Source organism: Neolamprologus brichardi, chromosome 16 (assembly GCF_056152115.1).
Source record: "Neolamprologus brichardi isolate AB-2024 chromosome 16, ASM5615211v1, whole genome shotgun sequence".
NCBI classification, from domain to species: domain Eukaryota; kingdom Metazoa; phylum Chordata; class Actinopteri; order Cichliformes; family Cichlidae; genus Neolamprologus; species Neolamprologus brichardi.
The window spans coordinates 6,052,632-6,078,119 of record NC_142119.1 but is presented as its reverse complement, the minus strand read 5'-3'; the positions used below and the strand labels follow the sequence as shown (position 1 = coordinate 6,078,119).

Here is a 25,488-nt window from a genome sequence, read left to right as displayed (position 1 = left end):
TAGAAAATTTGACCCTATTACTCCGGCTCGTATTGATCTACACTGGTTACCAATCAAATATCGCATTGAGTTTAAAATCTTGCTACTCACTTTTAAAATCCTGAATAACATTGCGCCCAGCTACCTCACTGACCTCCTCAATTTGTACACTCCTTGTCGTGCATTAAGATCATCAGGTCAATTACTCCTGGCCCAACCTAAGTTTAGACTGAAGACCAGAAGTGATTGTGCCTTTGCTTCAGCTGCACCCAATTTTTGGAATAGCCTCCCTGCTTCTACTCGAGCCTTGGACTCTATACAATCCTTTAAATCAAGATTAAAAGCATATCTATTTGACTTGGCTTTCCCGACCAGTTAATACCCTTTTAAATCTTTTAATTTTTAAACTTTTAAATCTTTTATTAGATTTTATTAAATTTATTATTTTTATTAATTTTACTGCTATTTTTGTCTTCTTAGCATATTTTGTATTTATCTAACTCTCCTGGTCTGTTAGTACCTCTATCCTGTCTGTGCTTGTGCCCGATTTGTACCCTGTTATTGACTTATGTTGACTCTCCATATTACTGTGAAGCACTTTGGTGTGCCTTCGGGTTTTTAAATGTGCTATATAAATAAAATTGTATTGTATTGTTGTATTGTATCTACTTTACTGTGTCTAAAACAAGCCTTCAACCAGAGTTTCAAGTTGAGGAGGAAGACGAAGTTGTAGAGCGCAGAGCAGGTGGCCAGTCTCACCTAAGGGCATGCCCATTTATAGGTTTAAACTAGAGGTTTAAAAATTGCTGCTATCGCTAGTCAACATTCAAATGCTAAACAGTTAAAGTACCTCTCTCCTATTTTATTACTGAACACTTGTTGTTGCCCATTGTTTCTGAAATGCTATAAGTTCAAGGGCTACAACCCAAAATGTAAAATGTGATTTGATTATTTAAGAACATGATTAAGTGTTTCTAACAACTCTTAAATACACACGTAATATCAGAGGAGACAGCATTGAACCTCGTCCTTACGCTCGACTCGGATTTCCGAGCGTGTACTACTATGACACGAGTCAGTCAGACTGTGTTCTGCCATTTAAAAACATTAGTAAATTAGCCTTAAGGAGCATCCCTAGTATTCATGGCGCTCTGCACAGTGAATGTTTTGTCTCTGTGGTCAGAGCCAGAGAGAGAGCTAACATACAAGTGACTCTCACCCTAACCAGTGAGCACAAATGCTGGGACAGACTCCAGCCACTTCGTCAAGCTAAGATAGAGAAACAGTTAAGAAGAAGGGAGGGAGGAAGGAAGGAAGGAAGGATGGAGGAATGGATTATATTCACAAGAGGAAAACTGTTGCAACCTTGTTGAAATCTTGTTTTGTTCCTGTAATTAAAAAAAGGGAAACTGAAACTGAAAAATGGACCAAATTATAAAATACCCGGGTACCTTTGGTAAGGAGGCGGTCTCTGATTGAGACCCTGTGGGTGGAGTCTGAGGCTCCGGAGGCACGGCCTGTCTTTCCTCCGTCTTCTTTCTTCAGCTTACTGGCCAACGTGAGCATGGCTACGTTGATGTGATATGACTGTCAAAACCACGGTGCACCGTGCTGCAATGCACTGCTGCTCAAATGCCTGCAAACAACACAGAGCATACAGAATAAAATGCTCAGTTACACCATACTGCATAACACACAGATGCAGATGCATTATAAGGTAGTCATACAGCAGTCAAATAATCCTGAATTACACGAGGGAGTCTGTGTTTTCATTACAAATAGATACAGTGGGGCAAAAAAGTATTTAGTCAGCCACCGATTGTGCAAGTTCCCCCACTTAAAATGATGACAGAGGTCAGTAATTTGCACCAGAGGTACACTTCAACTGTGAGAGACAGAATGTGAAAAAAAAATCCATGAATTCACATGGTAGGATTTGTAAAGAATTTATTCATAAATCAGGGTGGAAAATAAGTATTTGGTCAATAACAAAAATACAACTCAATACTTTGTAACATAACCTTTGTTGACAATAACAGAGGTCAAACGTTTACTATAGGTCTTTACCAGGTTTGCACACACAGTAGCTGGTATTTTGGCCCATTCCTCCATGCAGATCTTCTCAAGAGCAGTGATGTTTTGGGGCTGTCGCCGAGCAACACGGACTTTCAACTCCCGCCACAGATTTTCTATGGGGTTGAGGTCTGGAGACTGGCTAGGCCACTCCAGGACTTTCAAATGCTTCTTACGGAGCCACTCCTTTGTTGCCCGGGCGGTGTGTTTTGGATCATTATCATGTTGGAAGACCCAGCCTCGTTTCATCTTCAAAGTTCTCACTGATGGAAGGAGGTTTTGGCTCAAAATCTCACGATACTTGGCCCCATTCATTCTGTCCTTAACACGGATCAGTCGTCCTGTCCCCTTGGCAGAAAAACAGCCCCATAGCATGATGTTTCCACCCCCATGCTTCACAGTAGGTATGGTGTTCTTGGGATGCAACTCAGTATTCTTCCTCCAAACACGACGAGTTGAGTTTATACCAAAAAGTTCTACTTTGGTTTCATCTGACCACATGACATTCTCCCAATCCTCTGCTGTATCATCCATGTGCTCTCTGGCAAACTTCAGACGGGCCTGGACATGCACTGGCTTCAGCAGCGGAACACGTCTGGCACTGCGGGATTTGATTCCCTGCCGTTGTAGTGTGTTACTGATGGTGACCTTTGTTACTTTGGTCCCAGCTCTCTGCAGGTCATTCACCAGGTCCCCCCGTGTGGTTCTGGGATCTTTGCTCACCGTTCTCATGATCATTTTGACCCCACGGGATGAGATCTTGCGTGGAGCCCCAGATCGAGGGAGATTATCAGTGGTCTTGTATGTCTTCCATTTTCTGATGATTGCTCCCACAGTTGATTTTTTCACACCAAGCTGCTTGCCTATTGTAGATTCACTCTTCCCAGTCTGGTGCAGGTCTACAATTCTTTTCCTGGTGTCCTTCGAAAGCTCTTTGGTCTTGGCCATGGCGGAGTTTGGAGTCTGACTGGTTGAGGCTGTGGACAGGTGTCTTTTATACAGATGATGGGGTCAAACAGGTGCCATTCATACAGGTAACGAGTGGGGGACAGAAAAGCTTCTTACAGAAGACGTTACAGGTCTGTGAGAGCCAGGGATTTTCCTGGTTTGAGGTGACCAAATACTTATTTTCCACCCTGATTTACGAATAAATTCTTTACAAATCCTACCATGTGAATTCATGGATTTTTTTTTCACATTCTGTCTCTCACAGTTGAAGTGTACCTCTGGTGCAAATTACTGACCTCTGTCATCATTTTAAGTGGGGGAACTTGCACAATCGGTGGCTGACTAAATACTTTTTTGCCCCACTGTATTTCTACCACTTCCTTTAACTGTTCTCATTCTCACCCTCTGCATGTCTTCCTTCAATACATCCATAAACCACCTCACAGCTCCATATTTAACATCCATTGGACAATATACCCATTGCCCCTCCTCTGTACATGTCCAAATAGCTCATCAACTTTGACTCCAACCTGATGTGTGCCTCTCATGAACTCATTCCTAATCTTGTCCATTTTGGTCACCTGCAATAAAAATTTGCCACCTCCAGGCCGGCCTTCTGTCTAATTGTCAGTGCCACCATGTCAAGCTACACATCATAGCAGGTCTCACTACCATCTTGTAAAACTTCCCTTTTATTCCTGTAGCTCTCCTGTCACAAATTACCCCTGACATCCATCTCCACCCACTCCACTCAACCTGCACTCACTTCTTCATCTCTCTTGTACTGAATGGCTGACCCCCTGTTTAAACTCATCTACCTTCATCACCTCTGCTCCTTCACCCTTACACCCATCTCCCTCTCATTCACATGTATTCTGTCTTGCTTCTACTGACTTTCATTCCTCCTCTTGAGACCATAGCTTCACCTCTCCAGGCTCTCTTCCACTTGATCCCTACTCTCACTACAGACCACAGTCATCTGCAATCATCACAGTCCATCAGTGGATGGTCAGCCTGTCCATCACCACTGCAAACAAGAAGATCCCTGAAGTAAACTCACCCGACCTTGAACCCATCTGTCACTCCTACTGCACACCTCACCACCATCTCGTTGACCTCATACAGGTCCTGCACCACCCTTATATCCTTCTTTGCCAATCCTCACTTCCTCATGCAGCACCACAGTTCCTCTCTGGACACCCTATCATATGGTTCCCCTAGAACATTAAAGACTTAGTGAAGCTCCTTCTGACCTCATCTATACTTCCCCATCAACACTCTCAAAACAAGCATCACATCTGTAGTAACGTCACTTGTTAATTGCAGTTATTCAAACATTCACACTGGGTTCCTCCCACGATCTAAAATTGAGGACAAAAATTCAAAACTTCTCCTGTAACTGTGGTTTAAAACATAATGCTGTTACAATTATGCACATACAGGTAACACAGAGAATAGAGAGGAGCAAACACACAGACCACAGCTCTTTCAAGGTAAATTGCATCAAAGGCAAACAGTAAGAAGTCTTCTCTATTTTTTCACAGAAAATTTGTACTACTACATATCACATACATTACTACTACTGTGAAAAAAATGATTTTAAACTCGTTCATATTTAATCCATCTTAATTGCAACGCATAAGCAACTCATCTGCAATTCCGAATGATGTGCAGAGACGTGCTGAGAAAGTTTTGAATTATAGATATGTTAAGTATTATTTCCTGCACAATCATGCTTTTGATCTCGTAGCTATCATCTGGTTGCAGAGAAGGTGTGAATTTAGTGTGAGTTTAGTGGGGGGGGATTCAAATGTAACTCAAAAACAGGATCTAGTATTGAGCACCGCAACACAACATTTCCATCGACAGAAGGAAATCTCACTGCACACATTCCTTCTGTGTGATAAGCAGGTTGCTGAGTCAAGACATCACGGAGTGTTATATTTCTAGCAGTGTCACTACTCGTACAGTACAGTCCACAGCCAGTCATGGGCTGGAAGTTTTCATGATGAGAAAACAGATGGACCTTGAATCCAGGAACACAGATATACTGTAAACAAACAGTGTCTGAGGCCGAATGTAACCCTGACTGTTAAGGCTAAATCATCAGTGGGGCATACAGAGGACAGCACTGGCTTGCTTGTCAGTTTGTCTATCTTACCTTTTTCCTGACAGGTTACATTTTTTATCTGGAACATCATGAGACATTGCACGTGCAATATTTGTTCTTCGCTCTCATCTGACGAAATCTTTTTGGTCTTTTGAAAACATCATGTGCCACGGCGCTCTTACTGTGATACTGCTTCACAGACAGCGCAGGCTGCAGCTCTCGGTCAGTGTGAATCCAGTCTGAGCGATGTGGGAAGCAGAGAGTAAAGGTATCAACTATCAGCGGACCGTGAAATGTGTGTCACTGCGCCTGAGTCAAGGCCCACCTGCCTCAGCTGTCACTCACTGCTGCACCTCCTTGACACAAAGTACCTGGATGCCGGTCAAACAGTTAGCAGGCAACATATGACATATCTGTCGGTCCTACCGCAGTTCCAGCGATCAGCGCAATTGAAAATGTTCCCTAAATCCCAAACTTCCCCAAAACCCAAACCCAACGTGACCCAAACTAGAAGGTGTCGGCTCCCTTCTTATAACACCCAAACCAAACAGGGGTGTAGTACACGAGTTAAACCTTTGTGCAGGGCTGAAAGTGCTTCAAACACATTCAGGACTCGTACTAAAACTTTTCAGAGTGAAGTCACTGCCTCGTCTCCGAGCTGTGGGCTGCTGTGTTACCGTAAAATAACAACTACAAATGGCTCACACTGCTCAGCACGGCTAGCTGGACACTATGTCCAAGCTCATACGCAGCCTCGGCTAGGGGTTATTCCTCTCTAAACGCAGATGGGAGCAGCTGTACAGCTGAAAGTTGCCCGCAAAGTCTGTGTGCTAACTGCTGTTAGCCTGTGTGTGAACTGTGTTACCTGCTGTCTCAGAGCTAGCGCTCCGCGCTACACCATAATCAGCCGCCCCTCCTCTGCTCGGGCCGCAGTCTGCAACTCCAGCCGAGGGTCGTAGCAGCTCCGTGCGCCTGTAAATAACCTCAAAAATGACGCCCTGGAGGCACGAAATGGATATGAACTGATTTAGGAATCAGCTGTCAGAACTTCGCTCCGGTGTCATGGGCAACGGAAGTGCAGTGAGTAGTTTACCTTATTGTTGTCCGTGTAGACACTGCAGCTGATAAATAGTTCCGCAGGGCGGCAGCCGTCTTCTCGTCCATTCTAGTAAGTTCTAGTTTAAAATGGGTAGTAGATGATATGATTATTTAAAAAAATTAATTACAGAAATAATTTAACATTACATTGGTATATTATTTGTACATTTGTACGTGCATTTCATTTATGTCATTAACTACAGCAGCATTTCTTTGTCATGTTGAAAAACTGAGACGTACATTTTAAAAGTGTATGTATTTTTTCTTATATTGAGATCTTCCAGGGATTCATTGTGCAGTTACACTAAAGATCCGAGTGGGCTGTAGTTTGAGTTTGATACTGTTTCTCTAAAAGGACTTGGACATGAGTAAAATATTTCCACTTATATATAAACACACAAATAATGTGTTTATATATAATTATGAGCTGCGTGTAACCAGATATATTGTTTTCAATGGAGTCAAAAATGGGAAAAATTTAATGTTTTTTATTTGATGAAAAGCAGGGATACATTTTTGTTCTGTACGCACACTATAATTGCTACTTGTTGCATAAATTCAGTGATTCTTTATCAAAGTACAGACCTGCCACAGCTTAATTCCTCTGCATTTTTTTCAGATTTAAGGTATATATTTGACCGTCTTCTTCCTCCTCCCCCTCTTCCTCAGTAGCACAATCCTTACTCACTGCCTTGAAATGACTTCATTGTAACTGGAGACTGAGTCTGAAGGGCTTTCGGGGAAAAATCTCAGTCAGCCCGAGTCCTGCACTCACCTTTCTTTTGACATGAAAAAAGATAACTTTGCCACCCTGACAGTATACATGTTTCAATATAGCTATAATGTACTTATATACTTGTGCTAATAACATCTTTGTAATGAGCAGTGAATATTAACATGTCAACCATGAACATTTGAAACTACATTTTAAATAAAGCATATCAGCCATCTTATTCTGGCAAAGCATCACCTGTTTTCAAAATTAATCAATAACTCAATATTATTTTTTTACCATTATACTTCATCAACACTCTAAAACAAGAGTGTTTCTGAGGAACCAAGTTGTGTGATCCATAATGCATGTACAAGATACATTTTAAAGGGTTTGAAAAATGTAAATTCAAGAGAAGAAAGAAAAGGAGAAATGTTGTATAGACAAAGAGGAGTAAATGCAGTCATGTGACCAATGGGAAACTAGGACACGGTGCAGTTCTGTGGATTGAGTGAAACAGTGGAGCATCTTTGATTAACATATGTAAGATATCAGTAAGTAAAAGAAAACACTGAACAAAAGTGGAGAAACACACGAGTGCAAGTGAATAGTTTCAATATGTGTTTGTTGATACAAACAGCTGCAGTCTTTTTATGAGGAGGCTGGAATCACTTACAGTCGGGCTATGTGGATAATTAAATACACCTACAGGTCCTTCTGCAGTATTAATCTGGTTGAAGTCTGGACTTTGCAGCACTGGATGACTCGCTTTTCACTCTAGAATACTTTAGCATACGGAGGAGTTCGTGGTCGAATCAGTTGCTGCAAGGTGCCCAGGGACTGTCCCTGCAAAGCAAGCCCAAATCATCACGCTCACAGCACTGGGCTTGACACTTGGTATGAGGTGTTTGTGCTGATGAGTTGTGTTTGTTTTTCCACATGTGGTGCTATTTTATAGGCAAACATCTCCATTTTGGTCTCATCTGTCTAAAGCAAATTCTTCCAGAAGTTTGGGTTTGTTCAGAAGCAACTGAAAGGTGAGGCTTTCTCCTCGTAACCCTTTCAAATATTATTTGGTCTTTTTCTAATTTTAATGTAATGAACTTTAATGTTTAAGAACTGTGCAAACAATGTACAAAGCAGCAAATAAATCTTTGCCCCACAACATCCAGAACTTGTTCCAAATAAGACAAAATACTCATGACCTGAGAGGAATCCTTATGTTCAGCAAGCCAATAGTAGGGACAAATGTAAAACATCACAGCATTACAGTCACATGAGTTAGTGTGTAGAACACCTGTACAGATGAAATCAAGAAAAGTACATCAATACACAAATTCACACGATTGTTTAAAAATAATAAATTGCATGAATATAGGAAATATTCCTCTCAGTGACTGAGTTGTCTCACTGTGCTCTAATGAAGCCTTGTCCTCCTTTTTATAGATCAAAGCCAGAGTAACCCAAGCTTAAAGCGCTCATTAAGGTTTGTAACAGATATAAAATAAGCTCAGAGATTAAGCAGGTGTTAACCACAGCGTGCTTAGTTTATGTAAAAATGTAGTTTGTTATTGTTTTGGTTTAAGTGCTAAAATTGTTTTATGTGTGTGTGTTTATGTGTTGTATATGAGTGCAGACTTGTATATAGTTAAACATGTATGGATCATATAATGTTGAATTCTGAATATGGATTTGTAAGTAATAAAAGTTGAAATACGGGGTAGGAACAGGAAAAGTGTAGACTTCATCCTACTCTGAGCATGCTCATTCAGTAGACATAGATATATACATGAAACGTGATGGTTTTTAAGTTTTGTTTTTCTTTTTTCTCTTGTTATTTAAGTTATATCTTCATGTTTGAATTAAAATTCTATCTATCTATCTATCTATCTATCTATCTATCTATCTATCTATCTATCTATCTATCTGTGAAGGTGTTCTCTTGCATTGCCGTGCAGGGCAAAGGCTCATAAATTCAAACGTTAGGATGAAGAAGCATCTATGTATGAAATGAAAACCTCCTGTTTGCCATGTCTGCACAAAGACACACAAACACACTCAGAAATATAAAGCGGAGTATTTGTTGTTTGACAGAACAGCGCATTTTTCTTGGAGCAAACCCAGTTCGCCCTAAAGTATTTGGACAAAACTGTTCATTCACTCGGCCAGTTGAACAAGGAACAAGGGTGGTGCTTTCACTGTAAACAAGCACATGCTCTTGACTGACCCGTCTGATTAGATAAGGGTCTTAAAACAGGAGGGGCGTATTAATCTTGCAGCGGGTGCGCATTCTGTTTTTCATCGACATGTGTTTAGACAGGTGTTGGCCATCAGGCTTTCTGGCCAAAGGATTTACCCCGTGACCGTGTTACGTTCACTTCCTCACTTCACGCAATGCGTTTGTTATTCGGAGGATGTCCAGTGACAACAAAGCGTACACCTGTATTTATTTGTGGGAGTGTTGGTGCTTCATTGTAGAGATCGAGAACCAAAGTAAATAAATAAATATTTATAATGAATAGTGCAAAAATTACACTCGAACCCTGAGCAAATAAATACTCTCATAAATCATTGAGAGTTTTAGCCTAAAGAGAGAGCGAGAGATCAAGAACACAGACTAAAGAAATAGACAAATTAGACTTTCTGTCCTTAAATGACCCCAATCCAGTACTGAAAATCAAGACATTTACTAAAATTATGTATACTGTCACGTCAGGGCCTCAGAGATCAAAACAGACTAAAGAGGGGGATTTAAAACAAAGTTTGTTACTTTTATACCCAAAGGAGGCAATTAACTGACAGAAGTGCCCCTTAAGGAATTTCTGAGTTCTGTTTATCTTTTCAGAAACATCTTGAAATTGAAATGTTTAATTAGCTTCTGTCAGCTTTGATGTCTGAAGCCCACCGGTGCCTTGGAAAGTATTCAGCCCAAGTGAAAAAAACAGTCCCATAGAAACATATTAGGATTTATCTTCTGCTGCTATGTTGTCTACAAGCCGGTGGCTCTGGATTGTCCTTGAAGGCAGATCTTTAATCTTCATTTCCCTTCCGTGACTCAGATTCAGTCACGCTGCTTGGAAAATATTACACAAGTTATTATTTTATAACTCCAACCGACTGAAGCCGTGTGCGCTCCTCACAGTGCATGTGCTATTTTGAGGTACTGACTTGATTTAATGTCACAGTAATTTGACGTTTTAAGTCGAGCTGTGGAGACTGCTTACCGCTTTTGGTGACTTTATTATCAAGTTACAGCAAAACTAATGAGTTCCAACTTTAAACCACAGGATACCAGTCATCGCATTTCCATGTAATTATTCACTTCCGAGCTAGCTTCATTACACAGCTGCCTTGAAAGTAAACAAAAACAATCTGCTATATTTATTTATTTATTCCTAAAATTTACAAGCAAGTTCATACAGTACAAAATCAGCTGAATGGAATTTCAGTGTATTTTATTTGAAATTACAATGTGATTATATTTACCTACAAGTACGTACAGATAGTACCCTACAATAAGTAACAAGTCAAGTTTTTACAGAACACAAAGAAATTATTATATTATCGGCCAATTTCAGTAGCTTCTAAGTACAGAATAAGCAAAAAAGAACAAATAAACATAGAATATCCATCATGCACATCAATATAAGGAAGATTAAAAACTATTTTAATAAATAACAATGTAAAAAGGTAAGTCACTCAATAATATGGCTCCCCAGCGTACTTATAATGCAGGATGGGGAAATATTGCTTGTTTTCTGCAAAATTAGTTATGCAACACTTAAAATGACTGTATATTTTAATTATTTCTTTGGTGACAATTTGCAGGTCACCTAAATAATGTAAATACAGTTAAACTGTTATTGGTACTTTATTAAACCACTGTATGTTATGTGCTTGTATCCAAGGACAACGGCTAAAAAGAACCGTCTTTGTTATTTCTAATTCATTTTCTAACTGGCACAATAAACATCTGTAGTTTATGGGTGAACCAAAGATTTGCTCATATGTTTTCAGAAACCAAAGTACAGAATAAAAAGAAAAAATAGTTTTAAGAAAGATTTTTCTTAAATGTCCCCAGAAGTACCCCTGGTTACTCTGAATGCACAATAAAGTCATGTCTGGCTGTCAATTCAGATCACACTGCGACTGCAGCAGCAGTGACATCAGCCCCAGAGGCTCCAGTCTTAATCATGCAGAAACAAAAAGTTACACTTGGGGCTTTGCTCTCCCAACTGGACCAAATGACCCAGATGTTGGCACAGTGTCCACTCAGTTTAAAGGAAAATGTATCCACAAGAACATGAGTAATGCTTGTGATATCATTTTTATATCGTTATTATGTCTGTTGCCAACTTGCTATTATCAGCTAGGTTCTATCAAAAATCTGTTGCTATTGTGTGCAATCCATCCTTGTCTGATTCAGGGAACAGGGGTTTTCTCAGAGCGAGAAACAGAGCACAGTGCAGACAGGATGCCAGTCCATCTCTGCACTAACACTTACTCCGATTAGGTGTAATGCTCTGGCCGCTGACAGGTGAACTGAATGACACTGATTATCTCTTCATCATGGTACCTGTTAGTGGGTGGACTATATCAGGGTGCAGGTGAACATTTTGTCCTCAAAGTTGATGTTAGAAACAGGAAAAACGGTGAGTTTTGAGTTTGACGAAAAGGCCAAACTGTGATGTTAGATGACTGGGTCACAACCACAGCTCTTGCGGGGTGCTCCTGGTTTATAGGGATCGATCAAAAGTGGTCCACGGAAGGAACAGTGGTAATCCAGTGACGGGTCATGGACCACCAAGGTTCATGGATGCACATGAGGATTTAAGGTCTGATCCGACAGATGAGCTTCTGTAGCTCAAAGTGTAAAAAAACAAAAAAACAAAAAGTTTGTGCTGGTTCTGATAGAAAAGTGTCTGAACACACAGAAGATCAGAGTTTGTTGCGTATAGCTGCAGATCAGTCATGCTTATACCTGATGGTAAATACAGACAGCCATCAACCTTGCTGCCTTGTTGACTTTTCTTTCAGACTAATTTATGTGTGAAATGTAGAAGAATGTTATGAGCTGAAATTCCCTGCAGTAGTGATTCCTGAGCAGAGTAAGACATGTAGCTTAGTGCTGCCAGAGAACGTGTATCAGGCTCAAATTTGTCATGTCAGAAAAAGGCATAACTTTTGTGTCAAACCCATTACAAGCAATCCACCTTTACTCATGTACCATTAGATGTGGTGTTATTGTCGTAGTTGAGCTTTAGGAATATGCGACGTGACAGGGCAAAGTGCTGAAAGAAGAATTGTGTCAAAAAGTAGACCCTGATGGCAGTATTTGGTCATGCTGTCCTCGGGCATGCGGGAAGCTGATGTGTAATGTGCAGTGTTTGCAAGTACCAGAAAAGACAGGCTTACTGAGTCACGAGAGGACTGTTTGTGCTTCCTTGTGTTCATTTTACGATGTATGTTCTACAAAATTATTTGTCTGTTATTAATATCCTTGCTTTGGTTTTTAATGCATAACATTCAAGTCTGCACAGATGGAAACGCGTGTTTAGCAGACACATCAGACATGCTCACTGTTTGATGGAACATCTCAGTTGGTTTGAAGTTGCTCCAGCGCATTCTGCAGAATTCAATGAGAGTTACTATCAGAGCCTGGCGTCGCTGACGTAAAGCACAGAGTTTTCTTCAGTCACAAATCACCGCACACGTGCGCTGACAAAACTAAACTCTCCCTGAGCCCTTTGCTTCTGTTTGATCATTGCATAGGGATGGAGGAGGATGCAAATGAGCTCTAGCTCATATTTGTATATTCAAATATTTGCTTATTCAAACTCTGGGCTGCCTCTTTTTTTCCTTTCCTTCAGGCTCGTCTGTGGTGGTGTTCCCTTGTGCCCTACCCATCTCATCCTCCTCTTCTTCTGCAGGTCTTTGTTTTGCTTTTTCCTACAGGTCATTGCAGATCAAGTTAGACCAGTAAGTCTTCAAAATGTTCGTTAGACAGCTGCTGATGAAGGTCTGTGTGCTATTGATGCAGCCTTTCTCATCCTCCAATGTTCTGCACCACAGAGCAAAACTGATTTAACATCAGAGTTGAAGATTCTGATCTTGGTTTGTTTGTGTTCTTGACTTCCAGGTGGTCTTCAAATTATTCTCAGCTTTCACATTATTTTTAATCATTTCCCATTAAAATCCGAAACTGTTACATAGACACAGACTGTGTCCAAAGATGTGGAGTCTGCAGAGATGCATGCACAGAGTACCCCATTGTGCAAAGACGTAATTCAAAAGCAGATCAATAAAAATAAATCACTTCAAGCTGACTTTCTGCTAAGCTTTGTCAGCAGCCTGACAGAACAGATGTGATTTCAAAGGACAGACAGCTATTGATTTCCTCCCATATTCTTTAGATGGTAGCAGGGGGCTTATAATGAGATCTGAATGGAGCCCATGCACTTGAAACATCAGACAGAAAGGAGGACGCAGATGTGCAACAGTAAATTGTTGTATTTAATACATGAAAGTAATATTATTTACAACTATTATTCTATCATAGTTTAAATCAGCTGTCGCCTTCACTACATTAATTACACCACACAGTAAAAAACTGCAATAATGCTCAAAGGAAACTAAAAAGTTAAAGGTAAAAAAAATCATTTAAAAATCCAGAAATTGGAAGAAGAAAATTATAAAGCACCGGGAAGTGAGAATGTCATGTTTTCACTATTTAACAGATTCTGATAGATACTTCTGCCTGGTCAGAGGAGGAAGACAAGAAGATACTGTAAGAATAAAATGATAAAGAGTGAAACAAAATGTAGGTAACTACATATTTTGAGGATGTCCTGTCAGGTTAAAGAAAAATTAGGATTAGGCAAACATGCTTACTTGGCCCTCCTGAGTCAAACCATGATCTCAAATCATGCCAGCAGCACTAAGGTTTAACACTCCTGCACTGCCAGTACTATAATGTGTTTATAATAAAGGCCTTCAGAGAGTTAGGGTTTATGAGAACATAATTGAGGCTATTTTAAGCATAACAAACATGACAAAGTTACTCTTAGCTCAGTAAAGACAAGAATAAAAAAGGATTAGTCTGGAGATCAAGCCCATAAATCCACTGTGGTCTGTAATGGGATGAGGGCCCTGAGAAGTTCAAAGGTTTTCTAAAGCCCTGTAGACAAGAGTGATACAAGGTCATAGAGAACTGTTAAGAAGCAATAGCAACTCCAACCCCTTCTGATAGGTAAGGAAATTCTATTTTCTCACTGAGATTCTGAGCAAACAAATTTAAGAGAAGCTGCGATGAACTTTCAAAGACTGAAGGTTGAAAATGGCCTAAGCACACTGACATTAAGATAACAGGGGCTTCATTTACATCTCCTCCTGGGCAATGAAGCCAAGCAGACACTGATGATGATGATGATGATGAAGAAACCAAGGACACAGCAGTCGGGTTTTAATGGTGATGCTTTGCCAGACTTACAAAAACCTGATCGGAATGGTCTCAGTCATCAGTAGAACATTGATCAATGCCTCCCTCTAGTGGCAACTTATGAAACATCATGAAGGCTTCACACGTTTCTGAGAATTTACTAAAGCAATCTGATGCAAACACTGAGTATATAATTCTATGCTTATAGGGAAAAGTGCGTATTCAGCAGATAATCAATATCTGCACAACCTTTCTGTGCAACTTCTCTATGAAAAGGCTGGTTTTATAAAAGCTGGATTATTAAGTGTGATGGTGAATGTCACTCTTATGTTTGTACGGTAAATGTACACACGTGACTAATTTGAATGAAAATACAGGAAATAAATTATGTAATTAAAGCATTGTATAACACTATTTGTTTCTGAGCTTGTCCTAAATTTTGAGTATCAAAGAGATACATTTGTGCACAGAGAAACTGAAGAGAAAACAAAAACAGGACATGTTTTCTACTGGATCCTTAATTAGGTTCATTTTTGTTGTTTAAAAAAATAATAATAATAATAATGGAGGAGACATGTGTCAGGCTTCCTGTGGTTTGCAGGCCAAAAGGTAGTAATACTTGACAGCCACCACCACCTCTGTCTCTGCAGAGGTCACCTTCATTACAGACATCAGCCTATGCAGAGAAACACAGGAAGCAGAGCGCATGATAATTCAGCTAGAGGGACTCGTTTAGACAACAACGAATGCCAGTCTCACACCTATAATTGGGGTTTTTCCACTGACATTATTATCACCCACAAAACCTGCTGACATGTTCGTCATGTTACTGTATGTAATAGATTTTAACAATGAGGAACATTAAACTGTCAAAACACATTATTATCATTATGACACATATACACCGTGAAGGTTCACCTCTGACAGATGTCCTGGGAGAGCCTGGAGGCCTCCTGCGGGTCGTCTCTCAGCAGAGCCTGATAGCTGGAGAAAGACTCCACCAGCCCCATGTAGCTGGACAGAGGCATGGTCTTTCTGTCCCACAAACACTCCTGCCTGTAACACAAAATACACTCGCGGCATGAACGCAGTCAGTGGAGAGAGAGAGAGAGAGAGAGAGAGAAATAAAATACCCATCAGACATGCCAAGGGGATTTTTTTTAAAGTGGATGCTGAACATAAAATAGCTAAAGTGATATTTTTATGTTTTTTTATTTATTTTTTAAATGTTACAAATTACAAAGTACACAACATGTATATGCTGGAAAGAATTAAAATGTCTGTTACATTAGTACTGCTGGTCTGCTGCGAAAATTCCATATTAAGAAACAATTAGAGTTAGGATTATTTACCATTCCTTGTGAGGGTAGGGAATAGTTTCTAAGGCCTCCCGGTACAAGTTAATAGAGCTCACTCCAAGGTGGGGGCTGCGGTATGGCTGCAACGCTGCATAAAACTGGCAAATCCAACAGAAAAGGCCATGAGAAGTATTTATTATGAATTTGTTAATAATATGACAAAGAGCATCAACCAGACATAACTCAGTAATATTCAAGTTATGATAACTATGAGCTGTGTGTTACAGTCCACTCAAAGTTAGTGCACCTCACTCAACTGCACCCCTCAGCTCAGGCTGTTTTACCAGAAACGCCCTCTAGATGGCAACGCACATCATCTTAGTTTCTTAACAACAAAGTAATCCAAACTCTGATGAGGTCTGTGTCCTTATGTTTGCACTGCACCAAGTGCTGTTTCTCTGGATGATGTGGCAATGAAGCTGGTGCATAAAACTCAGCAGAGAGGAGATGCTTCCTTTATTATTATTTATTATCTTTTGGCTGTTTTTTGAAAGCGCTGTTATTCACTGCTCACATTCCTATAAAATAACATCTGAGTGGCACACAAACCCTCCTTATATATTTATTAGTTAAGGTGGACTTTTTTTACCCTCTAAAACAGACTTTAAACACAGGAACATCTAATCCTTTTTACATAAATCTTTTCTGTAAGAATTATTTCGTTTAAATGTAACTATTTTAACTGAAACCACCTTCCTGGACATGAATATGAGGCTTGAATAATGTTTAGTCTTAAAGAAAAGAGTTATTTTAGTAATCATGTTGACTTTGTGGTGTATAAGTGAGCGCTCAAGAGTTTTTCCAGAAATGGTTTTGCTGCATTACTTTAAAAACCACTAGACTATAAACAGTGGTAATGAAAACACAGCAGTCTATTCTAGGTGGATATTATGCGAGCACCTCTTTGCAGACTTGGTTTAGTGAGTGCGAGCAGCAGTCGCTGTAGCTGAGCTCCATGTCAATGGTGTAGTTGAGCAAGGCTAAGCAGCCGCGGGGCTTCAGGACCCTGTGGACCTCTTTGAGAAAGCGTGGCCTGTCAAACCAGTGGAAGGCAGACATGGCCGTCACCAGGTCCACTGAGCTGTCAGCGAGTGGCAGCTCCTCGGCACCACACTGTCTGAAGATGAAAGAGGAGCAAAGGCCAAGTGAAACTTTTGACCGACTGCAGGATCATTTTTCAGAGTGTTTATGCAGGACTTCTGAAAACACGTAGCTCGTGGCAGAACAATGTAACCCCTGTCCTGTGAAGGCTGGTCATGCTGTGAGGCTCGCGTTATGGAACATTCTCCTACTAGAACTGAACAAATGATGTGGCATTAACTGGGGTATTTTATTTTTTTACAGGCATGAGTTTTGATAAATTCTGACTTGTTTGGTCTTTTCTTACTTGTACGTGATGTTTGGCTCTTTAGCATGCTGCAAAGCCACTTCCAGCTGGGCGGGACTCACGTCAGTGCCCACCACACAGGCGAAATGTCTGGCCAGCAGCAGAGTGCCCTGTCCTGAGCCGCAGCCCACGTCCACTGCCAGCTCAAAGGGCCGACCTTTCTGACAAAATATTCAACATGTTGTTAACGCGCTGTAAATGTTTGATGGCAGTTTACAGTGGAAAGGATTCTCGAAGGATTTGTCACACTTACATGTTTTTCCAGGAAGTCGAGCACGTGTTGAAATAGATGATCTGATGGAGAGCTCCTGTACCTCCAGTAGGAAGAAGCATGCTTCTTGCCTTCAAACAGGCGGTAGGCCATGGTGAGCTGAAGCCTTCTTAAACAGCTGAACCAGCATCAGTTTAAGTAATAAGTTACCTAATGTGGTGTTGTTGTTTTGTCTGTGTATTTTTCTTTTTGACCAGATAAGAGAAGTGAAACTCTACACTCCACTGTGAGAATCAGCAGTAAGTCACAAACACAAAGAAAGACACACAGTGGAGTGGGAGCTCCCACTCCTGCCAAAACCTGCTTTGCTTCATAATTAGAGCCTTTTAAAGAGACAGTCTTTTTTTTATATACTCCTATTTTTTGCTTGTTCTTATAATAATGTTGTTGTTTTCTTCTTTCCCTACATAATACTGATTTCTAATATTCTAAATGTCAAATTTAAGCCATGATATTAACATTAAACTGAAATCTGGGTCAAGCTCAAAAGCGCTGTGTGAGAAAAGGGTTAGATTATGGGTCATGTGCTCCCGTCACAACCAATAAAAACTCCTGGCTGAGGCTGTGTGTGTGTGTGTGTGTGTGTTTGTGTGTGTGTGTCAGCATGTCTTGTTTGTGTGTTACAGTTAAAGTGGAGTCTTTCAGTATTTCCTGTACCAAAAAGTTTAAATGTCACCTACAGCACATTTTATTTTGCAAGGAAAGGTAATGGTTTCCTCTTTTCCCACGTGTGAGGTACCTTTAGAAGGATGGATTACATTCATGAAAAAACCTCCAAGGAAGTAATTATGATGAACTTCAGCGATATCTTTTCTTGAGAGATTTACAGTTACTTAGCAAAACACATTTGGCACAGTGAGTTCATCTTGACCCCATTAGGCCACTTTAAGTTGTAAAGTTTTAAGAGTGCATTTTACATGCGCTACTATGGCGGCACGGTGTTTAGCAAAGTTACGTCACACCAAGAAGGTCCTGAGTTCAATTCCACCATCAGGCCAGGGTCTTTCTGTGTGGAGTTTGCATGTTCTCCCCGTGTTTGCGTGGGTTCTCTCCGGGTACTCCGGCTTCCTCCCACCGTCCAAAGACATGCAGCTTGTGGGGACAGGTTCATTGGATAGTCCAAATTGCCACTAGGTGTGAATGTGCAAGTGAATGTGAGTGTGAATGGTTGTCTGTCCCTGTGTGTTGGCCCTGCGACAGACTGTGGACATGTCCAGGGTGTACCCTGCCTCTTACCCTAGGACAGCTGGGATAGGCTCCAACCCCACCATGAGAAGTGGAAACGAGGGGATGGATGGATTTTACACTACACCTAAATAATACCTACACTAAGACATATCTATTGACTCTGACAGTTCATTATGTAAAAAATCTCTTAAATTGATTTCCGAGTGATAATGACAGCTATTCTTTCAGCTGGAACATCAGGTTAACTATTGGAAATATTAAGGAAGGGGCACTGATATGGTTACAATAAGAAGACAGGCCACCCACAATATCAAGACCGTTGACAGACTCATCTAAGCACCCACCCACCTCCACCCCCTGACGTGACACAGCTGGTTAATCTTCAATTCTTTCTTTCCACTTATGTAACCTGTGACTGTGCATGTCAGACACCGGTTTAAAGAGGTTAGTCACTTCAAAATGAAACATGTGTCCAGTTCAAGAAAATCAGTAAAACACAGAATCTGCTGATAAAAACATGGTTTATTTAGAACAACAGGTTTATGTATCTCTCAGTGATATTCACTGAATGTTGAAGTGTTGATTAATGTGGTTTGCAGGCCAGGATGCAGAAATAATCCAGTTCAAGCTCCACTTCAGTGTCAGGAGACGTGACTCCCATCTCTTGAAGGAACCTGTAAGAAGATCAGTGACACCAAAAAGTGTGAGTCAGATCACAATAACAGGCACGGGCCAGTTAAATATCTGAAATTGTGTGTGCAGGTGACCTCTTCTCAGTGTTGGACAGCAGCTCTTCAGCACCTTTGGGGTCTTTCAAAGCATAGGCTTGGAACATGGACCAGCTTTGCATGAAACCCACCAGATGCCTCACTGAGATCAAGGACTTTGCTTGAAAACAATCAATCCTGTCGGATCAGTAAAAATAATACAATTAATCTGATGAAAAAGCACCAATAATGTCTCCTATAAGGCACAAGATTAGTTTTACACACAGCTGAAGAAATCATTCCAGCCTAAGTTTGTATTATTGGCAGTGAGTTTCCTCTGAAGCAACAAGTTAATGCTGTTTTTGTTCTTAAGTGGTTTTTATTTAGCCATCACAGAGGTAGCATAAAGACAGGGATGTGTTTGTGTTTACCTCTCTTTGTCTGGAAACGGGATGGCAGAGTACAGCAGGTCCAGCTTACCCTCAGCTAAGGCTACTCGGTTGCTCATGTACGGCTGCAGCGCCTGCTTCACCTGGAAGTGAGTTCATAGAGGTGTGAGGTGGTACTGCACCATTTGTTATGTGACTGTCTGCAAAAGCTGTTAAAATAGTACATTTCTAAAAAGACAAACAAATGATACATTAAAACAGTGAATGGTGGAACTGCTGCGAATAGTGACTTTACAAAAATATGAAATTCTCAAAACAGTCAGTGCCCAGTATTATTCTTCAACAAGAGACATTTACCAAAGTACAAACAATTTAAAATAAAAAGTTATGCATTTTATAACAGAGAGAAGGCTTAGCTGTAGTGTTCGATTTTGTTAAGGGACAGAATTGCTAGCTCTTTCCCCAAGCCTACATTAGGCAAACTATATTTAGTTCCACCTTAAAAGCCAGTCCAGTGCTGGCTGCTGTGTTTGTCTTGGTGTTTATCATTTTTGTCTTTAATTTTAAATTGCTGTACACTTCACTTTTATTGTTATTATACATCTTATCTATCTGTAGATCTCAATTTTTAGATCTATATATGTTTGCGTTTGCCTCTGAGTGGATGCAATCGTGTGGCACACGGGTCACACGTGTGTGATTTTTATGGGAAATCACAACAAAGCGTTGCTGCTTTTATTTTTAAGCAACTACTTTTTTTTTTTTTTTTTAAATGTATGTAGATGTGCACAAAGGAATGCACCGTCACTGTTCCTGAAAGTTTCTAGCCCCGAGAGATGTCACAGTGACAAAAGAAAGACTGATGTGGAATGTGAAGTTTTCAATAAGACAAGACTTCTAAGTATTTACTGAAGTCAGAAGTAAAGCTGTGTGGTTCGTTTGTGGAAAGCAGATTTCTGTGGTGAAAGATTACAGTTTGAATCATCACGAATGAGACTAAACACAGTGAAATACAAGAACTTCATGGAAGGAGAGCAGGAACAGAGATCTGAAACTCGTCTTGGAAAGCAACAAAAGCAGCGTTTTCGGAACAGGTTTTGTCAGTGCTAGAAATGAACCACGTTGCTGATGTTGAAACTGAGATAGTTAACTTCACAGAGAGTTTGTTGCACTTTGATTCACTACAGATAGATTACTTCAGGACAGTATCACTGCTCGAGTTTTATTCTTCTCTCACATAAAGACACGTGCTCGGAAGATGTTTGAACATTGTCAGTGATGACGTTTAACAAAACTAGACACAGATCCTCAGTCACTGCACTGAATCTGACTCTAAACAGACCAGATTTCTCTCACTGAACATGAAAATATACTGAAAAACTGCAGCTGAAGTAATTAAACTTCAAGGAAATTTACAAATGACGCTTTTTATGAAGTGAAAAGAATTGCAAAAAAAGTGTTCTTTGTCACATTCATGAGCTGATTCTGTCTCAGACGCTGCAGACTCTTTGGCAAAGTCGATGTTTGATTGACAAGGTGATAACGCACATGCACACATGGATGTTTGAGTAGAACAGGACACGTTCAGGGAGAGATCCAGGAGCACTGAAAGGAATCCAATGGTGCACATGGGAATGGACTTTAACACTACTCTGATTATCAGTCTGCACCTACCTCTTCATAGATGTTTTTGAGCCTGTCTCCACAGTTCTGGTAGGTGGGTTTGGTGTTAGAATCGCTGAAGCCCAGCAGAGCCATGCAGCCTCTGGGTTTCAAGACCCGAGCTGCCTCTGCCAGAAACCTCGACTGATCAAACCAGTGTGCTGCTGAAGCTGCCGTCAGCAGGTCTACAGATCCATCTGAAAATGGAAGCTCCTCTGCTGTCCCCTTTCTGCAAATGCAACAGACACAATACACAACCTGCCCATGTAAAGGGATCCTTCTACCTAGTCAGCTAAAAGCTGATCAGCTTGATAATACTCGGGAAAATATATTGCAGTGAAACAGGAAGTACTCAACAAGTGATTTACAATAGAAATGTTCCTCAAGCTGTGGACTTGACAGTTATAAGAGAAATGTGGACATGGTCTTGAAAGAACAGTTTGGCATTAAGAAAACTTTTATTTACTTTCTTGCTGTGAGCCAGATAAGAAGGCAGATACCGCCCATGGCATGATATTGCAAATCACTTGCTCAAAGTACTTACCTTACTGTACACACTCCTACAGGCTGCAGCCCGGAAGCTCTCCTACCTCTACGTGATGTTAGGGTACCCTGGCACAGCTCTAGCCTCCTCCACTTGACACTCACTGATGTCAAGACCCACTACTTCCTTGAAGTGCGGTGCCAGTAGACGTGAATTCTGTCCCGTTCCACATCCCAGATCCACCGCCAGCTCATGTGGCTGTCCCTTCTGGAGTTGCAGAAAAGAGTTTGCTACTTGTTAATGTCTTTCCTTAGGAAAGGCCTTCAATATGTGAAGATAATTTGCACATTATATTTTAAGCATAGCATACCTTTTTATCTAAGTACTGAATAATAATATCCTTGAGCCCTGCTGGAGGTGTCAAGCGATACTTTTGGTAGATGGAAGCATGATCCTTCCCTTCAAAGAGCCGGTATGCCATGGAGTTGCTTTTTCACTCGTCTCTTAACAACTGCGGCCTTTTAATCTGGGTTGTAAAGCAGCCTTCTTTGTGGAGCAAAGTTCACCCGTATTGCCCTTCAGCCTCTTGTTTGACTTTAATTGCTTTTCTGTTAATAAAGCTTCTGCATATCTTCTCGCTACAGTCTCTGTTAGAGCTGCTTTCTGTCCGGACACACACTGGACTCCTGTTTTTTCCTGCACTGGCGTTTTTCCACATTAATCAAAGCATTAACAGGGAAAAAAAAATCACTGAACTGAAGCTGCAGTCTCAAACATGAGAGCAGAGATACGTTTAAAACACTGAGGGAAGAAAAGCAGAAAGTAAAACCGATGCAGAAAAATGCTTCTTACGAGTTGAAAGGTGTCTCTGAAGCCAGGAACTAAACTCAGCTGCACAACAGGGAAGGGCCTCTTACTTAACCCTTTCATGGGACAATTTCTACAGACTGTACTGTCTCATACTGGAACATTAACAAAATAGAAAAGTGGAGAACACACTACAATTTTAGTCACTGTATTGCATGATTTCAAGTGAGAACGCAAAACATACTTATGATTTTTACTATTATTTTTCCTGTCACCCATTTTACTGTACGATGGCACTTAATACCCCAAATTCCTTACAGTATGTCTTCAAGATATATAGTTTATCTTAGCAAAGGATACCTGGCTGTGATTATATTATAGCCAACTGCTGTGATAAAATGCTTTGTCATAACCTCGACCAAGCAAGTTATGTTTTTGAGTGTCTGTCATACAGGATAGTTTTGAATGAAACTTTGTAGGAGTGTAAAGTTATGTTAACAATCCAGTAATAATTCATCAGTGTGTTCAAGCTCCAGTTAATGATTTATTGGTTAAAAATTGCCAAAAGGCCTCATAAAAATATCATGTCACATTTGACCTCTGACCTCTGCTTTAAGGTCAATAGATTCATCTGATAGTCAAAGTCATAAAAATGCATTATAAAAGGTATTTAAGACTATGTTTCTTACTGTCATTATTTGCATTAACAACATATTGATATGTAGGGAATGATATATGAGGATTCTAAATATCACTTTGGACCTCTGACCTCTTCTTCAAGATCACATAAGGTCAAACTTTCAGAAAATGTCTTTTGCTTTGCTTAAAATTCTACTAACTTTGTTTGTGCTGACAACATTTAGCACTTTAGAATCTTATTTGGGAATTTTGTTTCTACCCCAAAATGTGTTATATCTTCATAGAAAGTATTGCACTGTACAGTAAGATATTATATAAGTTATTCATATTCAGTTATTTAAAAATTAATACCGATTACCAACGCCTACATAATGTTCATATAGTCAAAGTAAACATCTGTCGGTGGGTAGCTGTAGCTCAGGTGGCAGAGCAGGTCAGCCACTAATCAGAAGGTCGGATCCCAGGCTGCCTCTTGGCTGCCTACTGGTGGTGGTCAGGCGAAGCTACCGGTGGCCGGCAGCTTCGCCTCTGTCAGTGCGCCCCAGGGCAGCTGTGGCTACAATGTAGCTGCCATCACCAGTGTGTGAATGGGTAGATGACTGGTTGTAGTGTAAAGTGCTTCGGGGTCCTTAGGGACTGAGTAAAGCGCTATACAAATGCAGGCCATTTACCATCTGTCATGCTACCTTTATCTGACATTTACTACACTACAAACAAAACAAAATGAACATATACAGTATAAGTAGTAGTAACACTGTTCCCCTAAGAGTAAATACTGCTATGGGCCCTTTTATGCATATACAGTGTAGCATAAACGTATGGAATAAAGTTTATGACTGCTGCCATAATAGAGTCTCACAAACATGTTCATTAGGTCAGTCAGCTGGTTTCACTCTATGTTTGTCATAGTTTGCGATCTTCTCTTGACCACTTACACTGAAAAACATCTTTGTTTTGATTTGGTAACCCAGCACAGCCCCCCGGGCGTTGCAAAGTGTGTATAATTGCTCCTGTGGGATAATGAAGGTAATGACCTGTTGACCATTTCCAACTTGAGCAGTAAGCCATCCCATGGGTTCTCATTACTTTCAGCCTAATCAAACATTGAACCAGGAGATGAATTAAACGTTATTTGACTACAGCTCACCCAAGTTCACTTTACTGACACTAATCACCCAAGCTCTGTGTTTTGGCACCTGAGGCAGATACACGTGGGGGTTCATGGCCGTGATGGACATCTAGAAGGGCCGAGGGACTCACGCAATTCTTTTCAGTGTCCTTGCATCATTCATGCCTGTGTGTGTTTTTGATAAGTTGTTTTAAAAGTTTGAAATGAAACAGATTTTGTCTGTCCTATAAATCCTTCATGCATGTGAATCCATCTTTAGTATTCCATTATGCATCACTCTATCCACCTAAATACACATATAGGGAGTTAAAAGTAAGGACCTGAGACCTCAAATGTGATTTGGAATATTGAACCCGATAAGTCCTTTCCAAATAAGCATCATCAGTTATTTCAGCCCAGTTATCCCAAAACAACATAATATATGTTTACTGCTGTCCACCATTTCAGAGGATCAAAAGTAATTAGACAAAATTATAAGTTGTGTTTTTAAAATGTGGAATAAAATCCCAGACAAAGATTACTGAACATCAGCCTTGAGAGACTCTGTCAGGCCTTTACTTTTGTTTTAATACCTGAAAATGTTCTGTGAGGTTGAGTTCAGGTGACTGAGTTGGCCATTGAAAAACATCTATTATTTACTTTCACAGTATGCATATAGTATAGTCTGTAAACGTTTATCCTGCTGAGATCATGAGCTGTTCCTTCCTTTGTCTACAATCCACAAACACGTTTTGCCGATCTGATCAGCTGCTCATGGCACTTCCTACATTGGAATAAACGTCGTGACGTTGTGACAGCACACGTCAGCAAAACAGGAAGTGACGTCATCTTCACAGGATGTTTCTCTCTTATTCTCCCCCCCCCCCTTGGGCCTTTCAAAAGTTAACTGGTGCTATTGAAAGTCATGTTTGACTTAACAGCTTCTATCACAAGCAGTTAGCTACCCGCGCTCACAAACCTGTCTCTTTAACACAAATCTCTAGTCAGCCAATCAGAGGCAGTGTTTAAATACAGCGGCCTCCGACCTCATTGGCCATTTCCAGGTTCAAACTCTTCTTCAGTTCCCAAACCTAAACAAACAGTGAGTTAAAAACAGCCTAAAATCTTTC

The 25,488-nt window shown here is 40.5% G+C and overlaps 3 protein-coding genes across 3 annotated transcripts in view; all 3 read right to left on the bottom strand.

Annotated features, from left to right (window-relative positions):
• Positions 1 to 6,186, bottom strand: part of ube2f (ubiquitin-conjugating enzyme E2F (putative)) — a 50,527-nt gene extending 44,341 nt beyond the window's left edge. The window contains exons 1-2 of the mRNA XM_006793676.3: positions 5,976 to 6,186; positions 1,431 to 1,615 (exon numbers count right to left, since the gene is read on the bottom strand). Of these exons, the coding sequence (XP_006793739.1) occupies positions 1,431 to 1,545 (115 nt within the window). The 5' untranslated portion in view covers positions 1,546 to 1,615; positions 5,976 to 6,186. The remainder of the gene's footprint in view (positions 1 to 1,430; positions 1,616 to 5,975) is intronic.
• A 7,297-nt stretch (positions 6,187 to 13,483) lies between these two features.
• Positions 13,484 to 17,606, bottom strand: LOC102789605 (putative methyltransferase DDB_G0268948). Its single transcript, XM_006793677.3, has 6 exons — positions 17,357 to 17,606; positions 17,104 to 17,264; positions 16,617 to 16,833; positions 15,711 to 15,814; positions 15,277 to 15,414; positions 13,484 to 15,034 (listed from the first exon to the last, which is right to left on the bottom strand). The coding sequence occupies exons 1-6, from the start codon at positions 17,465 to 17,467 to the stop codon at positions 14,938 to 14,940; spliced, it is 828 nt and encodes a 275-aa protein (XP_006793740.2). The 5' UTR covers positions 17,468 to 17,606; the 3' UTR covers positions 13,484 to 14,937.
• A 1,460-nt stretch (positions 17,607 to 19,066) lies between these two features.
• On the bottom strand, positions 19,067 to 22,667 carry zgc:162396 (putative methyltransferase DDB_G0268948). Its single transcript, XM_006793678.3, is given in 6 exon segments — positions 19,067 to 19,236; positions 19,330 to 19,467; positions 19,701 to 19,801; positions 21,333 to 21,549; positions 21,911 to 22,071; positions 22,175 to 22,667. Coding segments are annotated over 6 exon segments (819 nt in total). The 5' UTR covers positions 22,286 to 22,667; the 3' UTR covers positions 19,067 to 19,145.
• Between the last annotated feature and the right edge of the window lie 2,821 nt (positions 22,668 to 25,488).